The sequence below is a fragment of the Diadema setosum genome, chromosome 10 (genome assembly GCF_964275005.1).
Source record: "Diadema setosum chromosome 10, eeDiaSeto1, whole genome shotgun sequence".
NCBI classification, from domain to species: Eukaryota; Metazoa; Echinodermata; class Echinoidea; order Diadematoida; family Diadematidae; genus Diadema; species Diadema setosum.
In genome coordinates this window covers 35,942,689-35,968,690 of record NC_092694.1, presented here as the reverse complement: position 1 = coordinate 35,968,690, position 26,002 = coordinate 35,942,689, and the positions used below count along the sequence as shown (strand labels likewise).

Below are 26,002 nucleotides of genomic sequence, written 5' to 3'. Positions count from 1 at the left end.
TGAAGTGACCAATCTAGACTGTCTGTGATAATTACTCCAAGATATTTGATATCATTGACAATATCCAGATACTGACCATCAAATTCTAAACTCATATCTAAACCATTTCTTTTCCTTTTCGAAGCAAATATCATAACTTTTGTTTTTTCACCATTAACCCTCATTCCGTTGTTCTGAAACCAGGAAGAAAGAGTGTTTAAATCTTTTTGCAGCGAGGCCTGAATTGTACGAACATCCTTAGAAGAGTTGAAAATGGCTGTGTCATCGGCATACAGAGAAATTCTCGTCTTATCATGAAATTGCAATCTACATATGTCGTTGATATAAACACAAAAAAGAAGCGGCCCAAGGATAGAGCCTTGAGGTACACCGGATAACATTGGAAGGAGCCCACTCATTACACATCTGAAAGACACACATTGTTGTCTATTTTTTATATATGAGGCAAACCACGTAAGTTCGTTGCCCTGAACACCATAATACGGTAGTTTTTCTAGCAGACCTTCATGCGGTATGATATCGAATGCTTTTTTAAGATCTAGAAATACAGCGCCGGTGATTAACCCTTTGTCTAAACAGTCCAAAATGGAGTCGCAAATTTCTGTCAGACATGTAGTTGTAGAATGTCCTGGACGAAATCCAGATTGTCTCTCAGATAACAGGTGTTGCCTGTGTAAATAATCATATAATTGCTTTTGAACAGCTTTTTCAAGGATTTTTGAAACGATGGGCAGAATTGATATAGGTCTGAAATTCGACATCTCAGTTGAGTTTTTGGACTTTGGAATAGGAATGATTTTCGCACGTTTAAAATCATTGGGTACGTCACCAGTTTGTAATGAACAGTTAAACAAAAGAGCCAAAGGTTTTGCTAGAAAATGAGATCCACATTTGAGAAGTCTTGGGTGAATATCATCAAGTCCTATACTCTTCTTACAATTGATTTTATCCAGCTCTTTCTGTACAAAATTTGTTGTTATCTCATCAAAAGTAAACCTTGAATCTACGGTTGCTAGTGTACACATCTTATTCACATCAATTGGGGGCAAGTTGTTATTCATGCTCCCTATACGACAAAAGAGAGCATTAAAGTCGTTTGCCAGCTTTACACGGTCAGTGACAATTTCTCCATCTACAGTGATGCTATTATCTTGAACCTGTTTTTTGTTAGGTAGAAGGTTGTTTAAAACTTTCCAGGACTTATTGGGGTTATTACAGGTTTCAGACAGTCTGCTTAGCAAGTATCTCTTGCGTAACTTCTTATTGAGGTTGTTAGCCTTGTTGCGAGCCACCCGGTATCGTTCCCAGTAGTAGTTTTCTTTTGTTCGATCAAATTTTTGCTTATTGTAATCACGTTCTCTCGCAAGCTGGAGGTAATCATCATTAATCCAGGGCGCTCCCCTAACCTTTTTCCTGACCGATATAAATGGGGCGTGTTTATCACTTAGTTTTATGAACAATGCATGAAATTTTTGCCACATAGAGTCTACTCCAAGATTTTCTACCAGAACATCTTCCTACTTGATTGCTGGTAAGTCGGACAAAAAGGCATTTTCATCAAAGGATCGAAAGGAACGAAACGTAAATACCTGGGGCTTCGTTTTTTGTGGTAAGGCTTTGTATACCAGAAAGATGAGTGAATGGTCACTCAGACCAAGAGATTGAACTCCAGATGGGAGCGGCCCCATATCTTAAGGTAGGCAAATCAGGTCTATTAAAGTTGAGCTGTGGGGAGATATACGAGTCGGCTTTGTAATTATTTGAAACATGGCCTGTGCATTACACAAATCATTCATTTTACGAGAAAGATGATTAGAAGTCAGCATATTGCAATTAAAGTCACCAATGAGTATTATATCATCAGTAAAGTTGTGGATCTTGTCAATACAATCTTCTAAATATTCAAAAAAAGCGTTATCATTTCCGGGTTTACGATATACCACTCCTATTATAAGTGGCCTTTTACATGTCATACGTATTTCAATCCACAAAATTTCAACGTTATCACATTCTAAATCGCTTCTTCTTAAATGAATAATCTCTTCTCTGATATAACATGCAACACCTCCACCTAATTGGCCCCTATCTTTCCTTTCTATTTTATAACCGTCAATTGATATTATATTGGAGTGGATACCATCATCAAGCCAAGTTTCCGATAACGACATGATGTCGTACGGATTTTGTTGTACGAATTGAAGCAAATCGTATGTCTTATTTCTTAAACTTCTGATATTAAGATGTGCAATTTTCATACCTTTGTATTTTGGGAAATTGGGAGAATGCATGACACAAAAACACACACACACACAAAAATAGAACACGTAAGATGAACGGAAGAAACCCTATATCCTGGGTACTCTTATAAAATACACGTTAGAGTTCAAAAGTTCAAAATGGAATGCTCACTTAACGACTTTGTGGAGATGGCTTTCCCTCGTGATGGTAACTCGTTCGCCGCTCGGTGTTTTGACAAGGATCCTACCATCCTGCGTCCAGAGTTTGTGGGTTCCCTTTTTCAGGCTCCTTTTCAGTTTCCAAAACAGCCGCGATCGCTCTTTCGTGAGGTTTTCGTTGATGTAGATGTTGCTCATTCCTTTCTTTCGCAGATCGAATCTTGAGCTGTAGACCCTCTCTCTCATGCGATAGCTGGTAAATTTCACTATGATGTGCCGATTGCGTTTTGCCCTTTTGTTGTCGTTACTGCCACTTTTCTCGAGGACGGGACCCAGACGATGACTTCTGTCGATGTCGCTGCTCGTGATGTCGATTCCTAGGCCGTCTTTGCATATGTCGAGGATGACGTCGTCGGTGCACTCGTTGCTGCTCTCCTCTATACCGGCGAATATCAAGCAATTTCGCCGCGAGTACTGCTCTGCCTCGTCCATGTCAGCCTGCAGGTCCTGCACTTTTTGTGAAAGCGAGGAAATCTGGGTGTCTCGGCTTTCGATGTCACAGCAGCGATTCCTTTAATTCCTTGCAGAATGTATCGTAGAAGGTGGACATGAGCTGGGTTTCGATGGATTTCACCAGTTACGAGACAAATTTGTCGTCAGCAAGTAGCTTCTCGATAGCATTTTGGATAGCTGTGGAAAGGTTGTCGAGAGCTCCTTCCATTGCTGTGTTGTCCGTTGTGCAAGGCTCATGTAGCGGTTTCTCAGGTGCATGTCTCGGGGATCCGTCGGCCTTGTTGGAAGCATTGCCTCGTCTGGGTCTTTCGGAGTTCGGCATTTTGGGGATTTTGCTCGGATCTATTATAACTTCTATGCTTGGCGGAACACTAGTTCAAGCACGTCCGTCCGTGGTGCATCGATCGCTGCATAAAGGTTATTACAAAACTAAGACATTTGATCCAAAGGATATTTTCTTTTACTTCTTTGAAGAAATGAAGAAAAATTACTAAAAAGTAATCTACAGGTCAGTGGGAATATTGGTCGGCAACATGTCCTCACCTCCTGCAATTTGCATATTGTGTTCGCTACATTATACTGTTTTCTGAAAACGTGTGAGAATATAAAATCATGAACTTTCTTAGTTTAGGTCTGGTTTTGATGGAACCTCTATCAATGCTAAACTGAACGCGGTGTGAAATTATTACAGCTCTTCAGTGGGTTCTATACCAAACGAAAGATCTCGTCTACGCAGTGTCTGACGTGTTGTTGCTTGGCAACGATGGCTGGATTTACCGGGCCACCCGAAAGCTTCTGCATCACATGTGAAACTGCTGTATCGTGAACTGATCGTCTAGAGGGTGACAGCAGGCAGTTCAGGACAGGTAATTATTTCCCCTTTCTACATTTATCGCCTGCAGACTAGGCTGGTCTCAGGTGAGTCGCGAGAGAATCGAATATGTTCATTTTTTTTTCAGACTTTTCGCAGTCTCCATTTGGTCTCGGAGGCGTCTCCGCGATGTCTCGACTTGAAAGTTTCGGCCAAGTCACGGAACGCAACTAATGTCCGCGAAGTCTCCGAGACGTCTAGAGACCCATGACAATCACCAGTTGACAATCTACCGCAACGATATGGAGACGTAAGCACTGTCTGCGGAGACGTCTCCGCGACTAAAAAGGCATCTCGGAGCCGTCGCGACGACTCCCGCACGAATAGCTTAGTTGTCGCCTTGTTTATAATTTACAGAGACGTCTCGAACGTCGCCTTGGAATTTGTTCCCCCCCCCCATTTTCTTGTTGTTGTTGTTTGTTTGTTTGTTTGTGTGTTGTTGTGTTTGGTTGTTGTTGTTGTTGTTGTTGTTTTTTTTTTTTTTTGGGGGGGGGGGGGGAGGGGGTCTTTCAAGTTGCACCAGTCGCGGCGACGTTCCAAGCCAGTGAGATGAGACATTATTAAATGGCCATTTAGGTGTTGCACTATATCTGACACTGAGGCCTTTTTCTATTTATTGCTCATGCGACAATTTTCGCTCGGTGATCGTCATCAGCATCTGTAGTACTGGATAATTATTAGAAAAAAAATGTATTATCGGAAGATATCTTGTCACATCTTCTACAGATATTGGGCGCTGTGGCATAGTGGATAAGACTCCCGACTCCCGATCGGAGGACCCGAGTTCGAATCCCGCCCAGTGCTTACGTCCTTGGACAAGATGATTTAACCCACTGTGTCCCTCTCGACCCAGGTGTATAAATGGGTACCTGGCAACGCTAGGGTAATAATAATAGCAGGGCCCTCTGGTAGAGCAGTGACAACACTGAAGAGGCTACCCTGGGTAAAAACTCTAAGACCTTATTATTATTATTATTATTATTATTATTATTATTATATGGAATTGAGTATGATAGAACACGAATTAAGGAGAACATTACATGAACGCCATGATTATGCTCACAACCATAAGGGCGAACGAATTTCATTCCTATTACACAGGTCCGGAGGTTGACCCTCCCTGAAGGCATTGCGAATGAGGTGCTATTGACAATGTTGATTCTTCGAAGCCTATATTTATTATGAATTCACTTCTTTATTATGAAAGTATCGTTAATTTTCTTTTATCGTAAATTTCAAAGACAGGACAATTATTTAGGTCCCCTCCTGATATCATGTCTTTATAATCCTTCGCGAATTGCTCGCGTTTACACGGACCCCAGGTGTCAGCAACTGAAAACAATACCGATCCTATAATAATATTATGGTAATGATCATTCTGTATGTCAAATAAATTTCCTTCCCATTTCATATCTCTATTTTGAATAATTATGATCATGCATGTTTGGGTATTAAGCATGTGCATTGTTTTCCATTGTTCGCAAATCAAGTGAAACTGGAAAGTTAGCTGACCATGTATACCAGACGTTCATTTGTGCTGTTAGAATTAGTATCGTCACCGATTCATGCAAACAGGCGGGCTTTCAATAACTAACTCTTTTCTTTTAATCACATGGATCCATTGTCCTTATAGATTACACGTTTCTATCTTTATATCACTCTTGCATTATCATTGTAGAGAACCTTTTGTTATTCAATTTTTGATTACTTTAAGACTTAGGTGCAAAATTTCCCAATTCATCATCATGATAATAATTTTATATTTTCTCCTTTTTCTACTAGGCCGACTTATTCTTCGTCATTTCTCTCTCTCTCTCTCTCTCTCTCTCTCTCTCAGTCTTTCCTTTTCTTTTTGCTCAAAATTTCCTTTTCCTTCTTGTTGCTCCCTATTCTTCCTCATCCCTGTAAAAGTAAGTACCAGTAGAAGAAGCTCTAATTACATAAATACGAGTAGAACAACCAGTAGTCGCTTTTTGTCTTTCAGTTTATCAATCTCCTTCAATGTACATAGATGTCATCACAATTTGATTTCACTGTAGCCTAACGATTGGTATTGAAGGAAATAAAAGTAACTTTGAATTGAATCAAATTGAATTGAATTGAATCGAATCGAAGTGGAGTGGTCATTGAACTGAATTGATCTGAATTGAATTGAATTGAATTGAATTGAATTGAATTGAATTGAATGGAATGGAATGGAACTGAAATGAACTGAGTTGAATTGAATTGAATTGAATTGAATAGAATTGAATTGAATTGAATTGAATTGAGTTGAATTGAACTGAATTGAAATAGTTCTTTAACAAGGACACGATTATCTGGATCGCCGACAAAGAGGGAGCCAGCTCATGTACGAACAGAAACACAGAAAAAGGCTGCGCGATCGGAATAATCCAATACGTAGGTCAAAGTATGACTCACTGAAATAAGGGGTGGATGTTTCAACATTTGCTGGTAACTTCCAAAAGATAGTGCATTTCACCTAGTCGTTGGGAATTTTTCTCTCGAGCTCTTCATCCGCTTCACCATAGTCGCTCAAATTGCTCTCAGAGCGGGGAAATTGCTGCATTGTTTACCTCAGATGGCAACAGTGACGTAGCGTATGGATTCAGGTAATCATAGTCCCACGTGTTGATTTCTGTGTTTGATTCACCATCGTACTGTCTCCCGTTGAATGTGAGGGGGTTTCTTTAATTGCCTTCTTTGTAGAATTCATCTTGATCATGTACATAAATAAGTAGATCTACACTGTAAATCATTTCCAGATTATTACGAGTAAGCTGGGAGAAATAAAAATGTGTATTTTCCAGTATTTTCCAATATAATTTTTCTAATTTTGGTATTGATACACAATGCAATGACCAATGTTTTTGTGTGTAGTATGCGCATCGACTGTAGGCTGAGTCTGCTGAGGCTACATGCGGTGAGGCTGAGTGCTGAGCTGGCTGGCTAGCTGAGGACCTGATGTGATATGATTGTGTTGCAGTATCTACTCTATAATTAACATTTAGGCGTTAGTAGATACTAGATGGTGGTTCTAAATGTATGCTGGAAATATTTTGGGTTTGGAGTTTGGAAGAAACGGGTCTAGAAAATATAGAATTTCCATTAACTGTTAATATAATAATAGTGTTATTATCACTCTATCAGATGTGACAGCATGATTGGTAATTCCATCCAAAGACCAAGGCAATACCAGTACACTGTAACTCAATTCATCAGGATCAGTGAAAAGTCATGAAAACTTATTTAGCAGGCTACCCATAATTCAATCAACGCCACCCAAAATTTGACTGCTGACTAGAACATACAATGTACAGTGAAGGTGTACATGTACATCGTAGAAACCTGTTGTACATGTATGCTATTGCGTGCGGTCAAAACTTGGTGCAGATTTTGTTATCTGAGTAATCAATGACAAACCAGATAAGCACTCGGAGGGCGCAGACGTCTGCAAAGCAGCTCATTTCCACCCATACATGCATGCTGAAAATCGCCTAATTTCCCAGTGAGGAAAAAGCCTTTGTTTACCTCATCAGCTTCCTGCTGCACAGCGCCTTGAGCAGAGCACTTGATTTGGTGCGTGTATAATGCAAACCTCATATGCGCGCACTTTGAACTCCCAAGTTCATCGACCCTATTTGCCAACAGATGAAAAATCCTTCAAAAATTCATACAAATTTCCAGATCACTACCAAAATCTAATCATTTGTTTCTTGTGTCATTATCAATTTTACTACAAGTTTCATTCAAATCCATTCATAACTTTTTGAGTTATTTTGCAAACAGACAAATGAACAAACATACAAACCAATACCAACAAAAACAGAACCTCCTGGGCGGAGGTAGACTACTCTTTACTGAAACAATTACATGTACAAGGATGTCCTTGCCGAGACAGACTCATTTCCTAAACACAATCCGGCTGTCGTGTCGGCGGAATTCCCCATCCCAGGATGTTGTCAATGCCACATCAAGCTTCATGCAATTCTAGAGGATAGCCAACTATTGATCCATTTAAAGCTTGACATTCTCTCTGCCAAAACTGCCTGCAAACATCTGCCCTCCACAGATGTCACTGCTGAGATGCATTCAGAAGTCTGTAATTGGGGTGAATGCAGCCCACATTTTCATGATATTTTCAATAGAGAAGAGACACACATTTTCTTCTCCATTCCAAGCATACATTTCCATCACATTTCACCCCAATTTATTGTGGACACTCTGTTGTATTTGCAGTAGTTTAGAAAGTTTGTAGGTAATATTCATTATCCCTTGCATATAAAACATTTAATGTTTGACCTGATAATTCAATGTGCTCTGAAATACTGTGATGTCAACATTCCTTAATTCAACATGTTGGGGGGTACATTTAGTTAACCTTTCCAAAAACCCTCATGCTATTGATACGGGCAGTCAAAAGGTCCAGGGTTAAAGCAGAATGCATCAGCGGGAGTACCTTTTGAGACCTACACGTACAAATGAGATTGTCATGAAAAACTCCTGAATAAATCAGTTTGTCATTTTGACCAATGGACTTGCCAGATTTCCCCATTGGTTGTTAGTGTGTGACTATTATGCAGAGCTTTTTTGAACAGCTCTGCTGATTGGATGTGATTTTCTCCATATGCCAAGTGCTGCTTGGAGTGATATTCAAAGGCATTGTAATTCAGCCCCCCCCCCCCCCCCCAGGAAACTGAGTCACCAAAGGCAAACTTGAATAAAATGTGGCCTGAGACTTTCGTACATGGATACCAGATCGTTCGCCGTGGCCAAAAATATGGCAAAAACAACACCACAGAGAATCTTGAGCCCTAGAGCATCTAGACTTTCATCCGCAAGGGACTCCACGCTTCACCGTCTTAAGCTTTGTGAATCTATGCAAAGTTTGCTTTCCGATAACTTACAGAAGTTTAAGCACGTGGTCACTCTAAGTCTAAAGTAAAAACTATGCATACAAATGTAGTTTCAGTGACAGGAAACTGCATTGTACGTGTACTTTCGGTCTCTTGCAAGAAAAAAAAATGCAAATGTGCAGCAGCATACAAAAAATGCAAAATATGCATAAACAACATGAATGGATCTAACACTGCTCCACAAACTTCTCAAAGTTTCAAATGCGCTGTCAGACTACGCAAAATTATGAGAGTTTCGGGAGAAGTGAGGAACTTCCCAAGAGCATGTAGGAGGTTTTGCAGGAAGTCTCGCTGGTAACTTCTGGAGAAGTTTGCGGTCACACTGCCCAAACTACGATATGCAAAGCAAAATACTGGGTAGTGCAACTACGCATACAAACTTTTCGTGTAGTGTGACTTCGACTTTAATAGTGTGCCCTTTGTGCATGCCCCATTTTCAAACACAGTATGATAATGATGATGATGGTGATGGACAACATTTAGTGCCATTGTATCTGTAGAACATTCAAAGGCACCTGGCTCCCTCAATGCACTTGTACATGTACACTTGTATGTCATACATTTTTCATCAATTTGCTGGAAAGGGAATAGTTCAGAGTTAAGTTACCAAGGTTATTGCAATTTGGAGATGGGATTCAAATTCGTTTTCTTGAATGCAAATTATACTAAAATTTCAAGATGTGAACCATCCTGGGTATTCACATCTTGTTTTATCTTGTTTGATTGTGTGTTTCGACTGAATGAAACCAGCATTCTTTGGCAATTAGTGCTAGAGGCAAGAAATAGGTGTCTGCGGCTATCTAGATCCACTGCAAAACTCTCCTCTCTCTCTCATCAGAGCCAATACAGAGTGTATGACTTTGTAATAGCCTTTTTCAAAGGCTTTTTTGCTGTTATAAGTGAGTGGGCCCTTTGGGATCCTGCAAATCTGATTATTATTCATGAGCTGGCAGAAAACTTTAGAGCAGCATACTGTGCATTCTGAATAATTCAGCACTGCATAATTAATGTGGTCACTTCAACTATTAAAGGGACTGCTTGATTTGCCCGAATAACTCAAAGAATACATTGTATGAAACTGAAATGGTCTTTGCATTGAATTTTGATTACGTTTTGTCTTACAATGTATGTGATCATGTACATCGTACATGTACATCAAGCTGAGGACTGTGTTGCTTTTGTGCGTCAATGCTATTCATGAAATTAACAGAACTTTATGAATTCTTTCAATTATAGAAACTTTCCATAGCTCAGAAAGGGTAAAGAGCACCAGTCAAGCACTTCGGAGGTCTCAGCTTCAAATCCCGATGAAATCCTATTTTCTGCACTCATTTTCATTCACATTATGTATTTCTGGTCTTGGTCCTTGCATGTTTGAATTCATTTCATGTAGTTCACTTTGATAATGCTCAAAGTGCAGGAGATGAGTTGCATAATTCAGACTTCATGTTACAAATAATGACACCACATGGATTGATTTCAGTTTAAAAAAATGTTAAAGGGACTGTACAGTACTGGTTGAGGTGAGGATTCAGGTTTATGATACAAGTAAGATAATGAGAAACCTCTTATGAAATATGAAAGAGCATGTAATTTTAAGAAGGATTCAACGTTTATTTAATGAAAATTGGTTTTCAAATGGCTGAGATATCCAAAAAAGTGATAATAATAAAAGGCGACAGGCCATGCCTTTTCTTAGGATCTCTTTGTTTCACCTTGTTTTTGGAAATCTCAGCCATTTCAAAACCAATTTTCATCAAATAAACTTTTGATACCGGTACCCCTTTACTTAGAATTGCCTGCTTTTTTGACATCTCATAGAGTGGTTTCTGAATATCTCGCAAAACGTTAAAAACTAAATTCTCACCTCAACCAGAACTGTACAGCCCCTTTAACTAGCGTTAATGTTGAAGTTGTTGAGAATCTTGAATTACAATTTTGTATTGCTGTACCAATTTCCTGTATTAAAGTGTCTCTCTTCTTATCTCCCCTTACATTGTATATCCAACATTAGACTTCGATTACAGGCAATTTGTAGCATCGTATCACAAACTCGGAGCCGTGTCCACTCCAACGTCGAGAGCTTAACCGGGCTCACCATGCTGTACGTGTTTTTGGTCAACACCGGCGAAATGCTGACGCTGGACATGGCACTCACCATGGAAAGGTTTGTCACTGTTGCACCATGTATCACGTTTGATTTACCCCCATTATTCTCAGAATTGGTCAAGCCCACTTCAGTACATACTGTTTGGTCCTTTAAGAGTTTAGAATGCTGGATGTGGGCAGAGAGAGAGAAGCATGCTTTCTGATCTCCTCCTTAAGTCTCTTTTGATGATAGATAAGTACATATATAAACAAATCTAGAAAAAAAAATGCAGTGGAGTTTGTCTGTGTTTCAGTTTCAGGTCCTTTATTTTACCAAAGCAGGAAACATTTAGAGGAAGAAAAAAAAAGAAAAAAACAACACATATATATGCACACACATCAACATCACTATACAATTGCAAGTTTGTATATCAGGTAAAAAATAAAACCAATATGATAGAATGACAAATACAGTATGTACAGAGGTGTGTAGGTGTGTTATCAAAGGCAGCAACCAGAGAGGAAATAACCCTTATTTACAACTACCCCATGAGATGTTCATTCACTTACAAATATTTTATGAATATATGCATGCGTAAAAAGTGAGAACAGCAGGACATGACAAAACCAAATCGAAACACACAGTGACAGACAGACAGACAGAATACAGGATGTCTCATAACAAACATCATACAGTGGAGATTGTTAGAATATTAGTATTCCTTGTGCGTCTGCACAATGAACCCTGGTATTCATCATTAATCTTAAACCCATTTCTTGATTCATGTGTATCATGTACAATTGAAGAATAGTGAAAATACACAAACTTTTATTAAGGATACCATGATAGAGAGAAATAAGACAGCATTTCGTGTTGCTTTGTTGGTTTGCAAAATAAGCAGAAATCGACCAAATTTGGTACATTTGATGCCACATCTGTACCTGTTGAATGTGTATTTATCATGAAATGATGTATTTTTAGATTACCTGCAATATCAAATGTGAAAGGAGTGATGTACATGTATGAATATAAAGGAATGGAAGAAACAAAAAAAAAAAAAACAGTTGTAAAAACAGTACAGTTGTGTGTACTACAGTGTTGTTATGGCTCCTATCAAGAATAATTTGTTAATGCAGCACGAACTGTGTTTGATAAATCTATGGAGTGAAAGGTCAAAATAGCTGCAGAGACAATTTGGTGAACCCTACTGAACATCCAGAGCAAACTTTGCTACTAAAATTTTAATTTGAATGGCATAGACTGTTTGTACAATACTGTACATTTTGACAGCCGGTAGTACATATGTACATGTACATGTTGGTGAAAGGACGATCATGGCATTGTTATGGCCGTCACTGGCTGAACTGTTTATAATCCTGTAGTACTTCCTGGGTGTGTAAAGATAATCTACCCCTGGGTGATTAAAACAATGGCAATTCCCACAATGGCCTTGCCATGACCTTTTGGAGGGAAATTCACACCATTCCTCTCCATATCTCTGTCTGTCCATGTCTGTTTGTCAGTGTTTCCATCTAGAAGTGTTTTCATATGCACAGAGAGTGCCTAATTTGAGTCATGGTTCTAGTGATGCATCACTAGAATCATCATTCAAATGACACATTTTTTTTTTGCCATGATACACGCAAACTGGAATCACGGAGGATGATTTGAATTGTAAATCAAATCATAATTCAACTCGGGTGGATCGATAGAATTCCGTAATGGGGAGGCGCCTTTACAAAATTGAAGGGCGCGCCATTTCTTTTTATTTCTTTTGTTTTAGCAAAAAAATATAGAAGGGGCATGCGCCTGGTGTGCCCCCCCCCCCCCCCACACACACACACACAGTAGATCCGCCACTGCAAATGATGGGCCAGGGGCGTTTTCCAGTGACAATTTTCCAGAATTACAAAATGAAACAGTTGAATGTGCATGGATTGACTTCCATTTTTTTTTTTTTGGGGGGGGGGGGGAGGGGGAGGGGGGGTAGTTTTGAGCTTGTGACCTTTTAACCACTTCCGCAGAAGTGCAAAAACCACAAAACCACTCAAGAGTGATTGATGGGAACTCAGAAAGAAGCCGCTCCTCCTCTCCTTACTCTGAAATTTAAAATTGCAGAATACGCCAAGTTTTTCTCGACCATGTGTACGTACGATAATTCTAATTGTAATTCTAATTCAGCATTGCAAAATTTTTATGTTTCTTGACCCATGTGAAGCTTCTTTTTCTGTTCCGTCTCTGCAGTGTCCAGCAGCTCCACGAGGCTCTGGTCCATGATTATGGCATACCCTTGGAGAAGCAGGTCCTGCTGATCAGTGGCGGTCAAAATCTTGACCCTCAGATGAGGGTCTGCAGCTACAGTGCTGGCACGGTAAGACTAACCACACCCTAGTGAGTGGGACCTCTAATGGACAGAATAGATATGTACTACATTTTCAGACCGGGCTATATGCTGAGCCAAGTGATTCCATGGATCAGCTGCATGTGCACCAGACAAAGTCTGTGTCAAATTTAAACAAGACAAAGTCTGTGTCAAATTTAAACAAGACAAATTTGATTAACAATTTTGATGACCTTCCCCTCTTCCTGTTGAGCCTACTTTTGCTGAAACATTGCCACATATGCAAGCAATTGAGGGAAGCAAAGAGCAGGAACAGTTCAGGGTTGACAATATTTTGCCAAATGAATATATTGTTTGCCCATACATAAGAAGTGTTAAAAACTGTGATTTATGCTTTCTTTCCTTTCTGTTTTTTTTTTTTTTTTTTTTTTTTAGGTGTGTGCTTTGATAAAACTTGGAACAAAAGAAATCATATTGTATCCAACTGATTTCCAACAACTCTACGGTAAAACACGATACATGGCAAAATTTTTCGTGAATTGGAGCCAACAGCCTTTTTGGCGGCATGAAATTTTCATGAGTTGCCTCTAACATTCAATGCATATAGTGTAAACAAGAACTTTCAAGTGCATTTAAATTTCATGACTCTTGGCTCTTGCGAAATTTGTGAAATTAAAATGCACGCGAACATTCCTCGTTTTACAGTACGTTGTACCTATGTGAATGAAACCTGCGGAGAAAGTATTCAATACACCTTTGTAATTGGTATACATGTTGTAGGTAAGGCCTGCACAGGAGTGATTATAATGTGTATGGCCCAATGAAAGTATGACTGTCCATCTTCCTTAACCCGTTTGGGACGGACTGATTTTGCTACAACACGCATTTCCCATAGACACCTGCCCGAGTACACTCGGGACTCATCCTCAACGGGTTAAAGTGAACAGGAAGTTTCGCTTTGTGTTATGCCATCACATGATCTACTTCTCATTCCCCACCAATTATAAACAGAGAATTTTTGCATGGAATGTCCTGAATGTATAAGATATAGTCTGTGCTTGGGACCCTGGACATTGTGTCCAATGCTATAGGGTTTTCTCTGCCAACTGTCACTCAAAGCACATAAAGGGTTAAATGCAACAATAAACAAATCACTTTAATGAATGGGACGTTTATAGAATGCACTTCAAAACAAATCGAAACTAGAGAGTGGCATGTAATCTTAATTGAAAGGAGAACAGAGTTTTTTGCTGATTGACCTTAAAAATGATGAAAAAAGAAAGACATCTAGGAATCATATTGATCTACAGGCAAAGCTGTAGTGGTCTAGGGCATTGCTTCTCAACCAGTGGTCTGTGGCCCACCAGTAGGCTGCAAAACTCTCTCAAGTGGGCAGCAATGTTGGCCAGAATGAAATAAGAAAGATTCGCTTTCGATCTGACTAGGCCTCGAAAAATACTGCAGGAGCCAAAATGGGCCTCAGGGTTTAAAAAAAGGTTGAGATGCATGAGTCTAGGGAATACGATTTTCCAAATGATTTGTTTTGAAATGTTGCTCATTGCAGTTTTCATGCGAGAAATGTCAAAGACATGTGATACTATTTATCTTTTGAAATACTGAAAATGTTTTACTCTTTGTGCAACTGTACCTTTTCAGGAAACTGACTGGTCTGTTCTTTTTTTTTTTTTTTAAGAAAATCAAAGTTTAAAATGACCACCTTCTGCAAACAATGGTTGTGTGAAAGTCCTGCAAGTGTTATTGTTCTGCTTTTTTTTTCAGCATTTAGCTCAAATCAGTGTGTGCTTTGGGATAAGTTTTACTTGTTAAAGCTTTAAAGACATGTTAGCCTGTTGAGGACGAGTCCCGAGTGTACTCGGGCAGGGGTCTATGGGAAATGCATGTTGTAGCAAAATCAGCCCGTCCTCAACGGGTTAAACACGCAATTTGTCAAAGAGTGTATGCAGCTCTAGCCATTGATAATGTCATTCAGAGATTGATTGATTGATCAGCTGAGCTATTGATGTGACCTTTCTACAGGACACAAACCCCATCTTCCTGTTCAGCAAGGGAACCATCGAGTCAGCCAACCCACCAGTTGTGACCAGCATGTCCCAGGCTGGGGAGGACAACCTCCGGCTCCAGGTGGAGGGACTGAAGAACCTGCCCCCCAGCTACAGCGCCGTGGTGGCGCGCACGCAACTGGCACTGGTGAGGAGGTTGTCGCTGGTGACAGACAGACTATGTGTTTAGCATATTGGGCTTCTATGTCTGCAGTTTATTTCAACTTGGCCTTGCAATTCTGCCAGATGATGTTCCTTTTTTCTTTAGTCTTCTGAATTAAGAAACAAACAAACACAAAGCTCAATGAACAAAAGACGAGATGCTGTATGTAGTGTAGAAAACAATGAAAATATTACAAATTGATAAAAATGTAATAAGGACCTGTAAATTATTATTTTTTTAATTTATAAACAGTATTACAAAATATAAAGAAATCTAACAGGTTTCTTCAAAAAAGTTGAATTTTGCCAATCCATTGAAGAAAAAAGAATGTTGCACATTGGGAAAAGTGAAACTACTGTAACTTCATAAAATGTATATAAAATAGCAAATACATAATTGCAATTGCAAGAGAATGAATTAGCGGAAATGAGTAAATAAGAATACAAACAGCACATAAAAAGAATATTTTAATCTAGAAGCATTAAATTTGCTAACTGCCGATGAATTAAATAATTAGATTTGAATAATGCTGATGATGTACAGTATTTGCAATTTCCCTTTCCACTGTGTTCGAGTGCTCAAATGGCCAGAAAAATACCAAACTTCCAAAAAATACCCCAAACCCCCACCAAAATGAATTTTACCAAATTTCTTTGGGAAGTGTATTTCCAGTGCTGCTTTCTTCCTCTCTGGTGCATAAATTATATGTATTTACTTGCTTCATACTGGGGGATAGTGATATTATAAAACAATCCTTGAAAATGTGTTTGTAAATACTTTCTAGATTTATGGATAGTTTTCAATTCAATTCAATTCAATGTTTTATTTCATTTTCCGACAAAAAAGATATGAACATCACTTTTTTGATAACAGAAATTAAGGTGCGTAAAGTATAACATGAAAGAATGTATATACAATGATTGTACCACCTTATAATAATTATACACTATCATGTAACTCAAGTGATTAGAAGTAATTATACAGTATGCAAAATTCGAAAAATGGAGGGACCCACTAAGAAGACAAAGCTTGTAGATTGTGGGCCCCTCGGAGGAAAAACATCAGTTGAGGAAAAAAGTAATAGTCTGGAAGCCCACTAGAAAGATAGATCAACAAAAGCAGACAGATATACAAACGAATAAACATGAAATGAGACTGGGGTAGGAGTAACAATACAATGGAGAGTTGACTATGAGACAAGACAAAATGAGGCAAAGCTTTTTTAACATAATAGAAAAGAACAGAACAGACAAAAACGTTCTACAGAGACAGCGATCTGGTAAGAAGTGTGTCGAGAAAGTGAGAAAAAGTGACGCGAGAAAGAGCAGGGCAATAGACATATGATCGGAGAAATATCGTAGCATTATATGAATAAGTATAAAAAAGCTAAAGTATTCTTGGCAATCAATATGTGAAAACGTTGGTTCTTAGAAAAAAGTTATAACAGCTGGTTAATTCTATTCAGTAGAATAAGGTTGCAATAAAGAAACTTTCAATTTCCTCTTGAATGAGTATATTGAGGGGGCATTTTTAATATCAGGATGCATGGAATTCCAATAGCTCGGGCCAGTATAAACAAATGTGTTCTTTGCTAAATGTTTTATTGCATGTCAAGTGTTAATGTGTCCCTTTCCAATCTTTGAAATATTCCAGCAATTCCATGAGGTGGCCAAGGAGAAGCTGAGACTCTGTGAGAGTCTGATACACAACCAGCATCTACAGCAGCAGGGCTGGATGGCCGTGATCGCAAACCTCGATGACATTACCAGGTACGATGCCCCTAGGAACTCTTACCCCATGTTCAGACGCAAGCCAGTTTTTACCAAAACTCAATAAAGACACAACGTATAGAGAATCATCATATAGCCGACAAAACTGTTCAGACGCTAATCTCGACCGTGCTGGAAAACGTCATATAGATGTGCAGTTTTCCACTGTGCATGCTGTTATGGTCACAAGTGACGGCTATGGGGTAACCTTTTGTGCGCGAACCCATTAAGCCCCGCCCAGTTATACCGTTTTATGGTCGCCATACGTTCAGACGCACAATGGACAGGATTGAATGCTGATTCGTTATCGAGTTCTAGTTCGAAACAATGCTCTGACCGTCATTTCATTATACACCGTTTCATTATACGACGTTTCGTTAGCCTTTAGACGTATAAATTCATGATATACAATGTACACAAACGGTATAGCTATACCATTCTAGTATAAATTTTTAGCGTCTGAACACCCTGTTAAGGGTGAAGTAACAAAACAAAGTGAAAGAAAGTGTTCTTCACCCACCTTTTATTAGGACCTCTTTGTTTTGGATATACATTGTATCAGCCATTTCAAAACAAATTTTCATCAAATAAACTTTGAATTCCTCTTAGAATTGTATGCCTTTTCATGTTTCATGAGTGGTTTCTAATCATCATGCTAAAACTGAAAATCTGAATCCCATCTGACCAGAACTCTACCATCCCTCTTAGCTATTAAGTGCATAGGCGCATGAATGGTATGGTATGGTATGGAATGGTATGGAATGGTTTATTGATCAAACTTCGCAGCCGAACGGCTGAATTGTGTCTGATTTACATCGATAAAAATACAGTGAGACAAAATAACTTACATACATTTGTATACAACACACGAACAAAATACAACCACTACGACAACAACAAAACAAATCATCGGTACATCAGTAGTGGAAGTACATTCAGTATATAAATTACATGTACATGTATATTGGAACAAAAACAGAGTTGAGTGAAAAAAAAAACAAACAAACCCGTTTTACATACATGTATCTTATATCCTCCATTAGTGACGTATCACAACCCTTTAAGCTAATGAAAAGGGTATAGAAGGATAAGGGAGGAGGCGTGGAATGAGGAATGTTGAGAGATAGAAGATGCTACATGTAGTGTGAGGCTGAGACAGGAACAGAGTGAGGGGGAGACAGGAGAACAAAGAAAACAAATGCTAGGGGAGAAGAAAAGGGAGGCACAAAGAGAGAGCAGGGGGAATGTAAGGATAAGGGGGAAGAGGAGTGAGTAGAGGGGGAAAGGAAGGAAAGAAAGGGAAAGAAGCTGTATGCATCTGGATAAATATAAAAACAAGACAATTCAAACAAAATGGACATACAGATGTAAGCACATATATTGCACTTCAGTTGAAGGACAAATACTAACATTTTTCTATATAAACTTCTGCATATAAATACTCCAAATTATTCAATCTTCGTACCAGTTCTTTGATTGTCAAAATATATACAAAAATGAATACACTAAGGAAGTCTGAACATTATTATACAACAACAGTAGTGATGATATGATTCCAACATTAAATCAACATTAAATGAAGGGATTAAGCCATTATTACTTTGTAATATTTTTTTTTTTTTTTTTTGTGAATGGTTAATTATCATTATCGTTATTGTATTTCAATTTGTGGGAGGAAATTTGTTGATTTTGAAACCAGGGGTTAATGTTTGCTGCTCTCCTAACTATAGTGCCTTCCAGCAGAGAGCGCAGGTCTTTCAGCAGAACATGGTCGACTTCCTGAAGGAGAGGCCGAACTACGTCCAGCGGCTGGAGGAGTTTGCCCACATCCTGAGCCTCCTGGAGAAGACCCCCCTGCTCCCCTGCCTCCAGGGGGGTGACCGGTCCTCCTCCTCTCAGGAGGGGGAACCCCAGGGCGGGGAGGTCACCCTCATGATGTGGATCAGCAGACAGGTGAGGGCAGAAAGTTGGGACTTTCCCAAAAAATTATTATTTTTTTTAATTAATTTTTTAACATTTTCAGTGGTTGGCTGCTTGGAGTGGCAGATTTTCCCTATTGGTAGAGGATAAGCTAAAATGCAATTCAAGTTCAAACATGCAAGCTCGTGCTACTTTCACAGACAGTTCTGCTGTGTGCAGTTTGAGTATTCTTACGCACATATGATGTGTGAAAAATACTACTAGATGTCTTTTAGAGTTGATTATACTTTTTGAGAAAGTGCAACACAATCTTCTGTACAGACATCTTTATATAATTATGAGTGTTTTTTTTTTTTATTGGTAAGATACTATTACCCATTTCTATTCAAGTGAGTCACATTTTTCCATTGTGTTTTACAAAGAAAAGATAGAGATACTGCTCCAACTTGTGCTGTTGTGATTTTCCAACAGTGTCCGTAAACATGTATCACAATTTGTTTGGGTAAAGAATATGGCAATTATAGAAATGACATTTGCATCACATGGGGAGCAAAGATACCTACATCCATTTCAAATGATAGACCATGAGTAAAAGCAGAAGAAAGAAAAATTGAAAAAAAAAAGCTGTGATATACTAGACATAGATACTAGAAATACACTGTATTATAACTCTCTTTCTTGTTACCCATTCTGTTGCCTTCAGGACCAGCGGAGCACCCTGCACCAGATGGCTGGTCAGTGTAGCAAGATGGTGGAGCAGTTTAGCCAACCGGTTCTCGACACGATCTCTGGCGAGATTAAGACCTGTCTGGGTAAGAGACTACACTCTCCTCCATCATAGCTTTAAGACCTGTCTAGGTAAGAGACTACACTGTTCTCCATCATAGCTAGAGGCACTTCGAGAGTGCAACCTCTTACAAGGCCATGGGCTGTCAAATGCCATGAAACTCTCCGTCAAAATATCAGTCAAATGAATGGAAAAAAAAAAAAAAAAAATCTGACAACCCCCCCCCAACAAACTGTCAAAAAGAATATGAGATCTGGGTCCTGATCCTGATCACCAAGTCATGTAATCCTTTTAGCATGATGTGTCTATCCTGAAAATTTCATCAATTTTCGTTTTTGAGTAATAATGCTGATAATAAAAAAGAGAAAAGAAGACCAAAAAAAAAAAGATGGTGGCAAAAGTTAATCATCCATAGGTGGAGGTAAATGTACAACTGTACATCAAATTTACGCGAAATCAATATCTGTTCTGACCATAGTAACGAACTGTGGTCCTTAGCATTGAGTTGTTTGTACAATGTAGTTCTGGAATTTCAGGTAGAAGATCAAGGTAAATTAAATCATATGTAGAGCATTTATTGCAAGCTGTTTGATGTTGTGCTTTTAGTGATAAGATCAATGACTCTACTTTCTGACTTGCTTCTATACAGCAATTACAACTTCATAAAGACCACACCAACACGTTTCTGAAGTACATGTACACTTGTAGTATTAGTTCAAGTTTCCACCCCCATGAAAGAAGAGAAAAAAAAAATATTAGAAAAACCATAATTGTACAATTTTCCATGAAGATGTTGACCATGTACTGAGTGAAAGGGGGGGGGGGGGGGTGAGTGGTACTTGTGTATTGGTAGGGAGATTTTATTGTGATTTTTAAACAATTTCTTCCCTGCTGAAGACTGCCGCACAAAAGCAGTTAGAAAGCAGACTTTTGGTTTGAATGGATGATGGTTGATGGAGTTAGGAGTGTCCTTCTGTATCTGATGCTCTTTGGAGGTTGATGGTGATGTTACATATTTTGTTAGCAGGGATTTGAGCATACAAGTGTATGATGCCTCAATGCTGAAGATCTCAATGGCATCAGAACCGTTGCTGTGTACATGAATGTCTTTCATTAATTCCTGAAGATGTTGATGTTTTGGTCACTGGATTTCCCCATGCATGCCTGTTGGTTTGATGCTTAGATCCTCAGATGCTATTTGTTTACTAAGTGATAGGCTATTTGTTGATGAAAATGTTGATGGGATGTTGTGTTACTTTTGAATCCTGCATGGTTCAGAAAGTTTCTGATATGCATTGTATGATGGGCCATGTTCTGGTTGAGGCATTACAGAGTACCGATGAACTTGTGAACGATCTCTGGTGAGCTGAAAAATATAGGTAGATTCACATAAAATGCGTGTCATCACTGCTTAATACCTGTTGTGTTGTCATTTTGCAGAGGCAGTCAGCAATCCAGGCATGAAGGAGATCAAGGGTCTGGGAGAGAGACTATTTGGGCTGGAGCAGCTGCTACTACAAGCCCGGAGACTGCTGACAGAGCAGGCGGAGATGGCTCAGGTATGACATGTAGTCTTGAACCTAGAACCTGCATGAACAGACCAATTGCCCTACGTGTTACGTGCTCTTGAGTCACAGCCCTTTATTTCTTGAAATTTTGCTTCTATGTAATCATCCCCAAGGGCCACATCTTTACATAGTTTGACTAGCCTCTGACAGGTAAAGAGTTAACTTGTTCCATATGGGAACCTGGTGGCCTGCGTATTAGGTCTATGGGCATTTCAGAATTCAGTATGGGACGGGTTAAGCTGACAATTTGTGATGGGGAATATTGATGAAAGAAGTGAAGAATTTGAATGTAAAAGCTGATAAACACCATTTTCATAGATTTTTAAAGTAAGGTCATCATCAAAAAGAGAAAAATTAAATCTTTCAATGATACTGCAGTTGTTACACAACAAGAAACATTTTTGAAAATATCAAAATTATCACATAATATACTTCGAATAAATTTTTCTCTTTGTTTTTTACAACAGCTTCAATCTCATATTTCTCAAGTTGGTTAACATGGATTTATCAGTTTTGCATTTATGAATTCTTCAAAATATTCTTTATGTAGCAAGAAGTAGAACTACATGTATGTATATGCTGTACATTTGGCAAAAATAGCAAACTGTGAAGATATGTCAGTCTACTTGATATCTATATCATGTCTACCTTCACTGAAGTTTTCATAACACAAACATGAATAATCAGCACACTCTTGATATTGGTTATGAATACTTAATAACTTGAGCATGCTCTTGTCTGTTTATCACTAGAAAATGCAATCTAATATGGTTTGAAGTCTGTATTATTAGTATCACTCATCGTTTGTACAGACAAAGCTGTGATAACTAAATTATCAAGACAATGTTGACTCAAACAAAAAGTAAGCAAAAACAAAGCTTTTGGAGAACTTTGCAATTTAGAAATAAAGAAAAAGAAGAAAAAAACCCAAGAAATCTGGAGTAGTGATTGAGAATTGGAGCATGTGAAGTTCTACTAGCGTTGTACAAGTAGATTTAAAGTATGTAGTCCTTTAGCCCTTCAATTGCCAGCAGCTACCCACATTGAAGATCACAGTACCACCCATGTCTACCCTTAACCCGTTGAGGACAGACTTATTTTGCTACAACCCATACATGTAGCTATTTCCCATAGACACGTGCCGGAGTATACTCTTGACTCGTCCTCAACGGGTTAAAGGTGTGTGTGTAAGTGTGTATGTGGGTTGGGGGGGGGGGGTGTTTTTGTGTCTAAGATGGGTTTTGTGTGTGGCCCATGAAACTGTGTGTGTGTCTTTGCCTGGTTTATATCATCACTGTTTTAATACCCTTCATGTATTTTGCAGTTTTATCTCCATACATAACATAGACGTTCGTTCAATGTGCCTAAACCTATGCTTAGTAGTGTGAAATTTACAGCTTGAAATCGACAGTCTCAGAAACTCCCTGAGCCTATTGATGGTGAAGAGTATCAGTGGCAGATCCAGGGGAGAACGCACCGGACACGCGACCCCCCCCCCCCTTTATTTTTTGCCAAAACATAAGAAATAAAAAGAAAAAAAGGGGGCGGGGCACTGCCCCCCCCCCCCCATTAATTTTGTAAAGGCGCCCCCTCTATACTGAATTCGTGGATCCACCCCTGAGTATGTTAGGTCCATATTTCTTCAAATATAAACTTGGCGGCATTATGTCTTTTGCTACTTATGTAGACAATCTGTTAATGTCTGTGATGATAGTAATAATGTCCAAGGTTTTTAGAGGGGCGGAGCTGTGGAGAAGCTTAGATGGGTAACTGTGAGGAGGTTTTAAAGGGGAAGGCTAGTAACTGATCAGTGGGAATCAGTGGAAATGCTGGGAGATGATTGTTCCAATCCTTATGGGATTCATTCAAGAGTTCATTGTATATCTATTGTTGTGTGAAAATGATTTGCTTCAGAATTCAATGGTCTCATATTCAAGTAATGTGCAGTTTAATGCTTCCAGGTTAGCGTCCCTGGTCAGTGACGGAGCATTAATCTGCACATTACTTGAATATGAGACCGTTCTGAAGCAAATCATTTTCACCACAACAATAGATATACAATGAACTCTTGAAGGAATCCCATAAGGATTGGAACAATCATCTCCCAGCATTTCCACTGATTCCCACTGATCAGTTACTAGCCTTCCCCTTTAAGTCACAATGGGCAGCTGCCATTCGTTAAGCTCTCTAAAAGTGGCCATGGATCAGAGATGGAGTGTCCATTATGGGTCAGTTTGTGGGTAGAATTGACCATCATGAAGTTACAACATTTATACTCTTCCACATGGTCAAGCTCTGGGATAATCACTTTAATTCTTTCCATGTGCACATGAAGTGTCAAACATGTTTCTGTGCATTTCAGCACATAGTTTGTGTGTGGGGGGGGGGGGTGGGGGGGGGTGGGGGAGGAGAAGTGTATTTGTGTTTTGTTTTTTTGTTCTTTGTATTGTCTTATTTGGACTGGGTATCTTTTATTGAGATGCTATATGTACCTTTCTATCAGGGCATAACACTTTCGTGTAATGTGTATGCTACGGCAGCTTGTTGTACAATGTACTTGTACTCATGTCATACTACGTAGTGTTGAGTATATCAGAGACTCCAACTCTCCCGTTTTCGACGGGAGATCTCCCGCCGAAAACCCACTTTTGCAAAATCTCCCGTTCTCCCGTTTGAGATTTAATTTCTCCCGCCCTGGCTCAATGTCTCCCGTTGGAAAGGATTTCTTACTTATTGCTATCGTATATTGCAAAAATAAGCCTTAGATAGCACCAGAGAACATCTATAACCCTAGGAACTTCGCACACATAAACTTGGGTCTCCCGTTTGCTAGGGGTTTCAGGCGGGAGAATCTCCAGATCAGAAGGTGCTTGGGGTTGGAGTCTCTGGTATATTAAAAGGTCATCTTTTGTTTTTGTTTTTATTAATTTTTCTGAAACTGTGAATAAGTGAAAAGAAACAAAAAATTGAAACATACATTGTGCCATGCTGTGCAACATTGCACAGTACTCTAACAAATTAATGTAAAGAAGCCATCTACAATGCACTTAACTTCTCATCCTAATGATCCATAATTTGTTTCATTATGTTACAAAAAGACATTAATGTTACTTGCTCTGTGTGTCTTCTAGCTTCTTTCATGAATCTAAGTTGATGCAATGTGTATCAACCTCTAAAGTTTTACTACTTTTGCAAAGACCCGCATGTCTCACTCTCATAATTCTTGTCCATAAACTGTCATCTTCTTTTTTTTTTTTTAATTCTGAAATTTGAAGCATGGCCAAAATTTTGATTCAGCATCAAAGTTTTCACTGAAGATTAAGTACAGGTCAGTGTGACTAGTTAATTGTGAAGATTTCCAAGCCAAGCAGTTTTATCATTTTGGTATTCATTTGATAGCTTGTACATGTACAGCAGATACTCTGGTCAAGGTAATACGTGTTACATCAAGAACCTCCCGACCACTGTCGGATCTGCAATTTATTACCTGGTCAAGGTGAAACAGAAAGTGGACTGGCCTGGATTTTTGTAATTACTCCGGGCGGCAGTTGCACAAGTGCATCAACAAAAGCTAATTTCCCCCAGTCTTTGTCCGAGCTTGTAGTGAAAAGCCATTGTCCGCTGATGACTGACCGGGGAGATCACTTTCAGTAGCCGTGACTCAGTCACCTTGACCCCTCCCATCAGCTGTCCACTAGTGGTCAGTTAATGTCAATCCACTCTGCAGCCCTTTTCCTCCACTATTTCAACCTTAACCCCCCCCCCCCAATCTGGTGGCATGTAAGTTGTAGTGAAGTTGAAAAGTTATTACTTGAATGAGGGTGATGCTTCCGTGTTTTATGAGTGTGTGTACCTGGTACTTATCTTTGTGAGGTTTAAGAAGCATATGGACTTTATATTAGTTACAGAGGGTAAGGGTACCCTTCCCTCCTAGAACAAGCATTGTCAAATACTAGATTGTCTGTGAAAAGGGAAAGTATGAGACATTGAAGCTGTACTATTTGCAGATAATTTCTTGTCATTTCTTGAGCAGTATTCATATCTGAAATTGCATTAATTAAATTTTGAGGTCAATTCCAATCTCCAGTGTAAAATGTATCTCAGTTGAAAAGAGAGAATTATCTATCTACCGTGTATCTTCTATCTCTGAAGTGATTCCTTTGTAGATGAGACTTATTTTCATCAGATACGAAATGTAATTTTGAGGTGGACAATAAATCTGTGAGACATATTCCTAGCATGGTAACAGCTGCTATGAAATGAAACTGAGTTCATTGCAGCATGGTACATGTACATGTATGCTGAGGTGCAGCAGTCAGTTGTGTGATTTTGGATTTTGTCATACCATACAAATACAAAAGTTGTACAACTGTTTGTCGATCATGTCATTCAGTGCTGAAAGCAGTACTGGGTTAATTTCATAGAAAATGTTAGGGTAGCAAGTCTTGCTAGAATAACAACTTTGCATAGCAACTGTGAAGCTGGATTCTTGTCATTAACATGACAATTGCCACTCTAGCAAGAGTTACTATCATAGCAATTTTTTATGAATTTAGGCCGAGTCTATAGTGTGGTGTCAAATGAATGCATATTACAGGTGTATCTCTAT

At 39.0% G+C, this 26,002-nt stretch overlaps 1 protein-coding gene across 1 annotated transcript in view; it reads left to right on the top strand.

Moving 5' to 3' along the window:
• The first annotated feature begins 6,179 nt into the window (after window positions 1-6,179).
• The window catches only part of LOC140234047 (RB1-inducible coiled-coil protein 1-like), a 31,300-nt gene continuing 11,477 nt past the window's right edge, over window positions 6,180-26,002 (top strand). Inside the window, exons 1-8 of the mRNA XM_072314128.1 lie at window positions 6,180-6,392; window positions 10,711-10,863; window positions 13,030-13,156; window positions 15,164-15,334; window positions 17,003-17,118; window positions 18,849-19,071; window positions 19,742-19,850; window positions 21,266-21,384. Of these exons, the coding sequence (XP_072170229.1) occupies window positions 10,796-10,863; window positions 13,030-13,156; window positions 15,164-15,334; window positions 17,003-17,118; window positions 18,849-19,071; window positions 19,742-19,850; window positions 21,266-21,384 (933 nt within the window). The 5' untranslated portion in view covers window positions 6,180-6,392; window positions 10,711-10,795. The remainder of the gene's footprint in view (window positions 6,393-10,710; window positions 10,864-13,029; window positions 13,157-15,163; window positions 15,335-17,002; window positions 17,119-18,848; window positions 19,072-19,741; window positions 19,851-21,265; window positions 21,385-26,002) is intronic.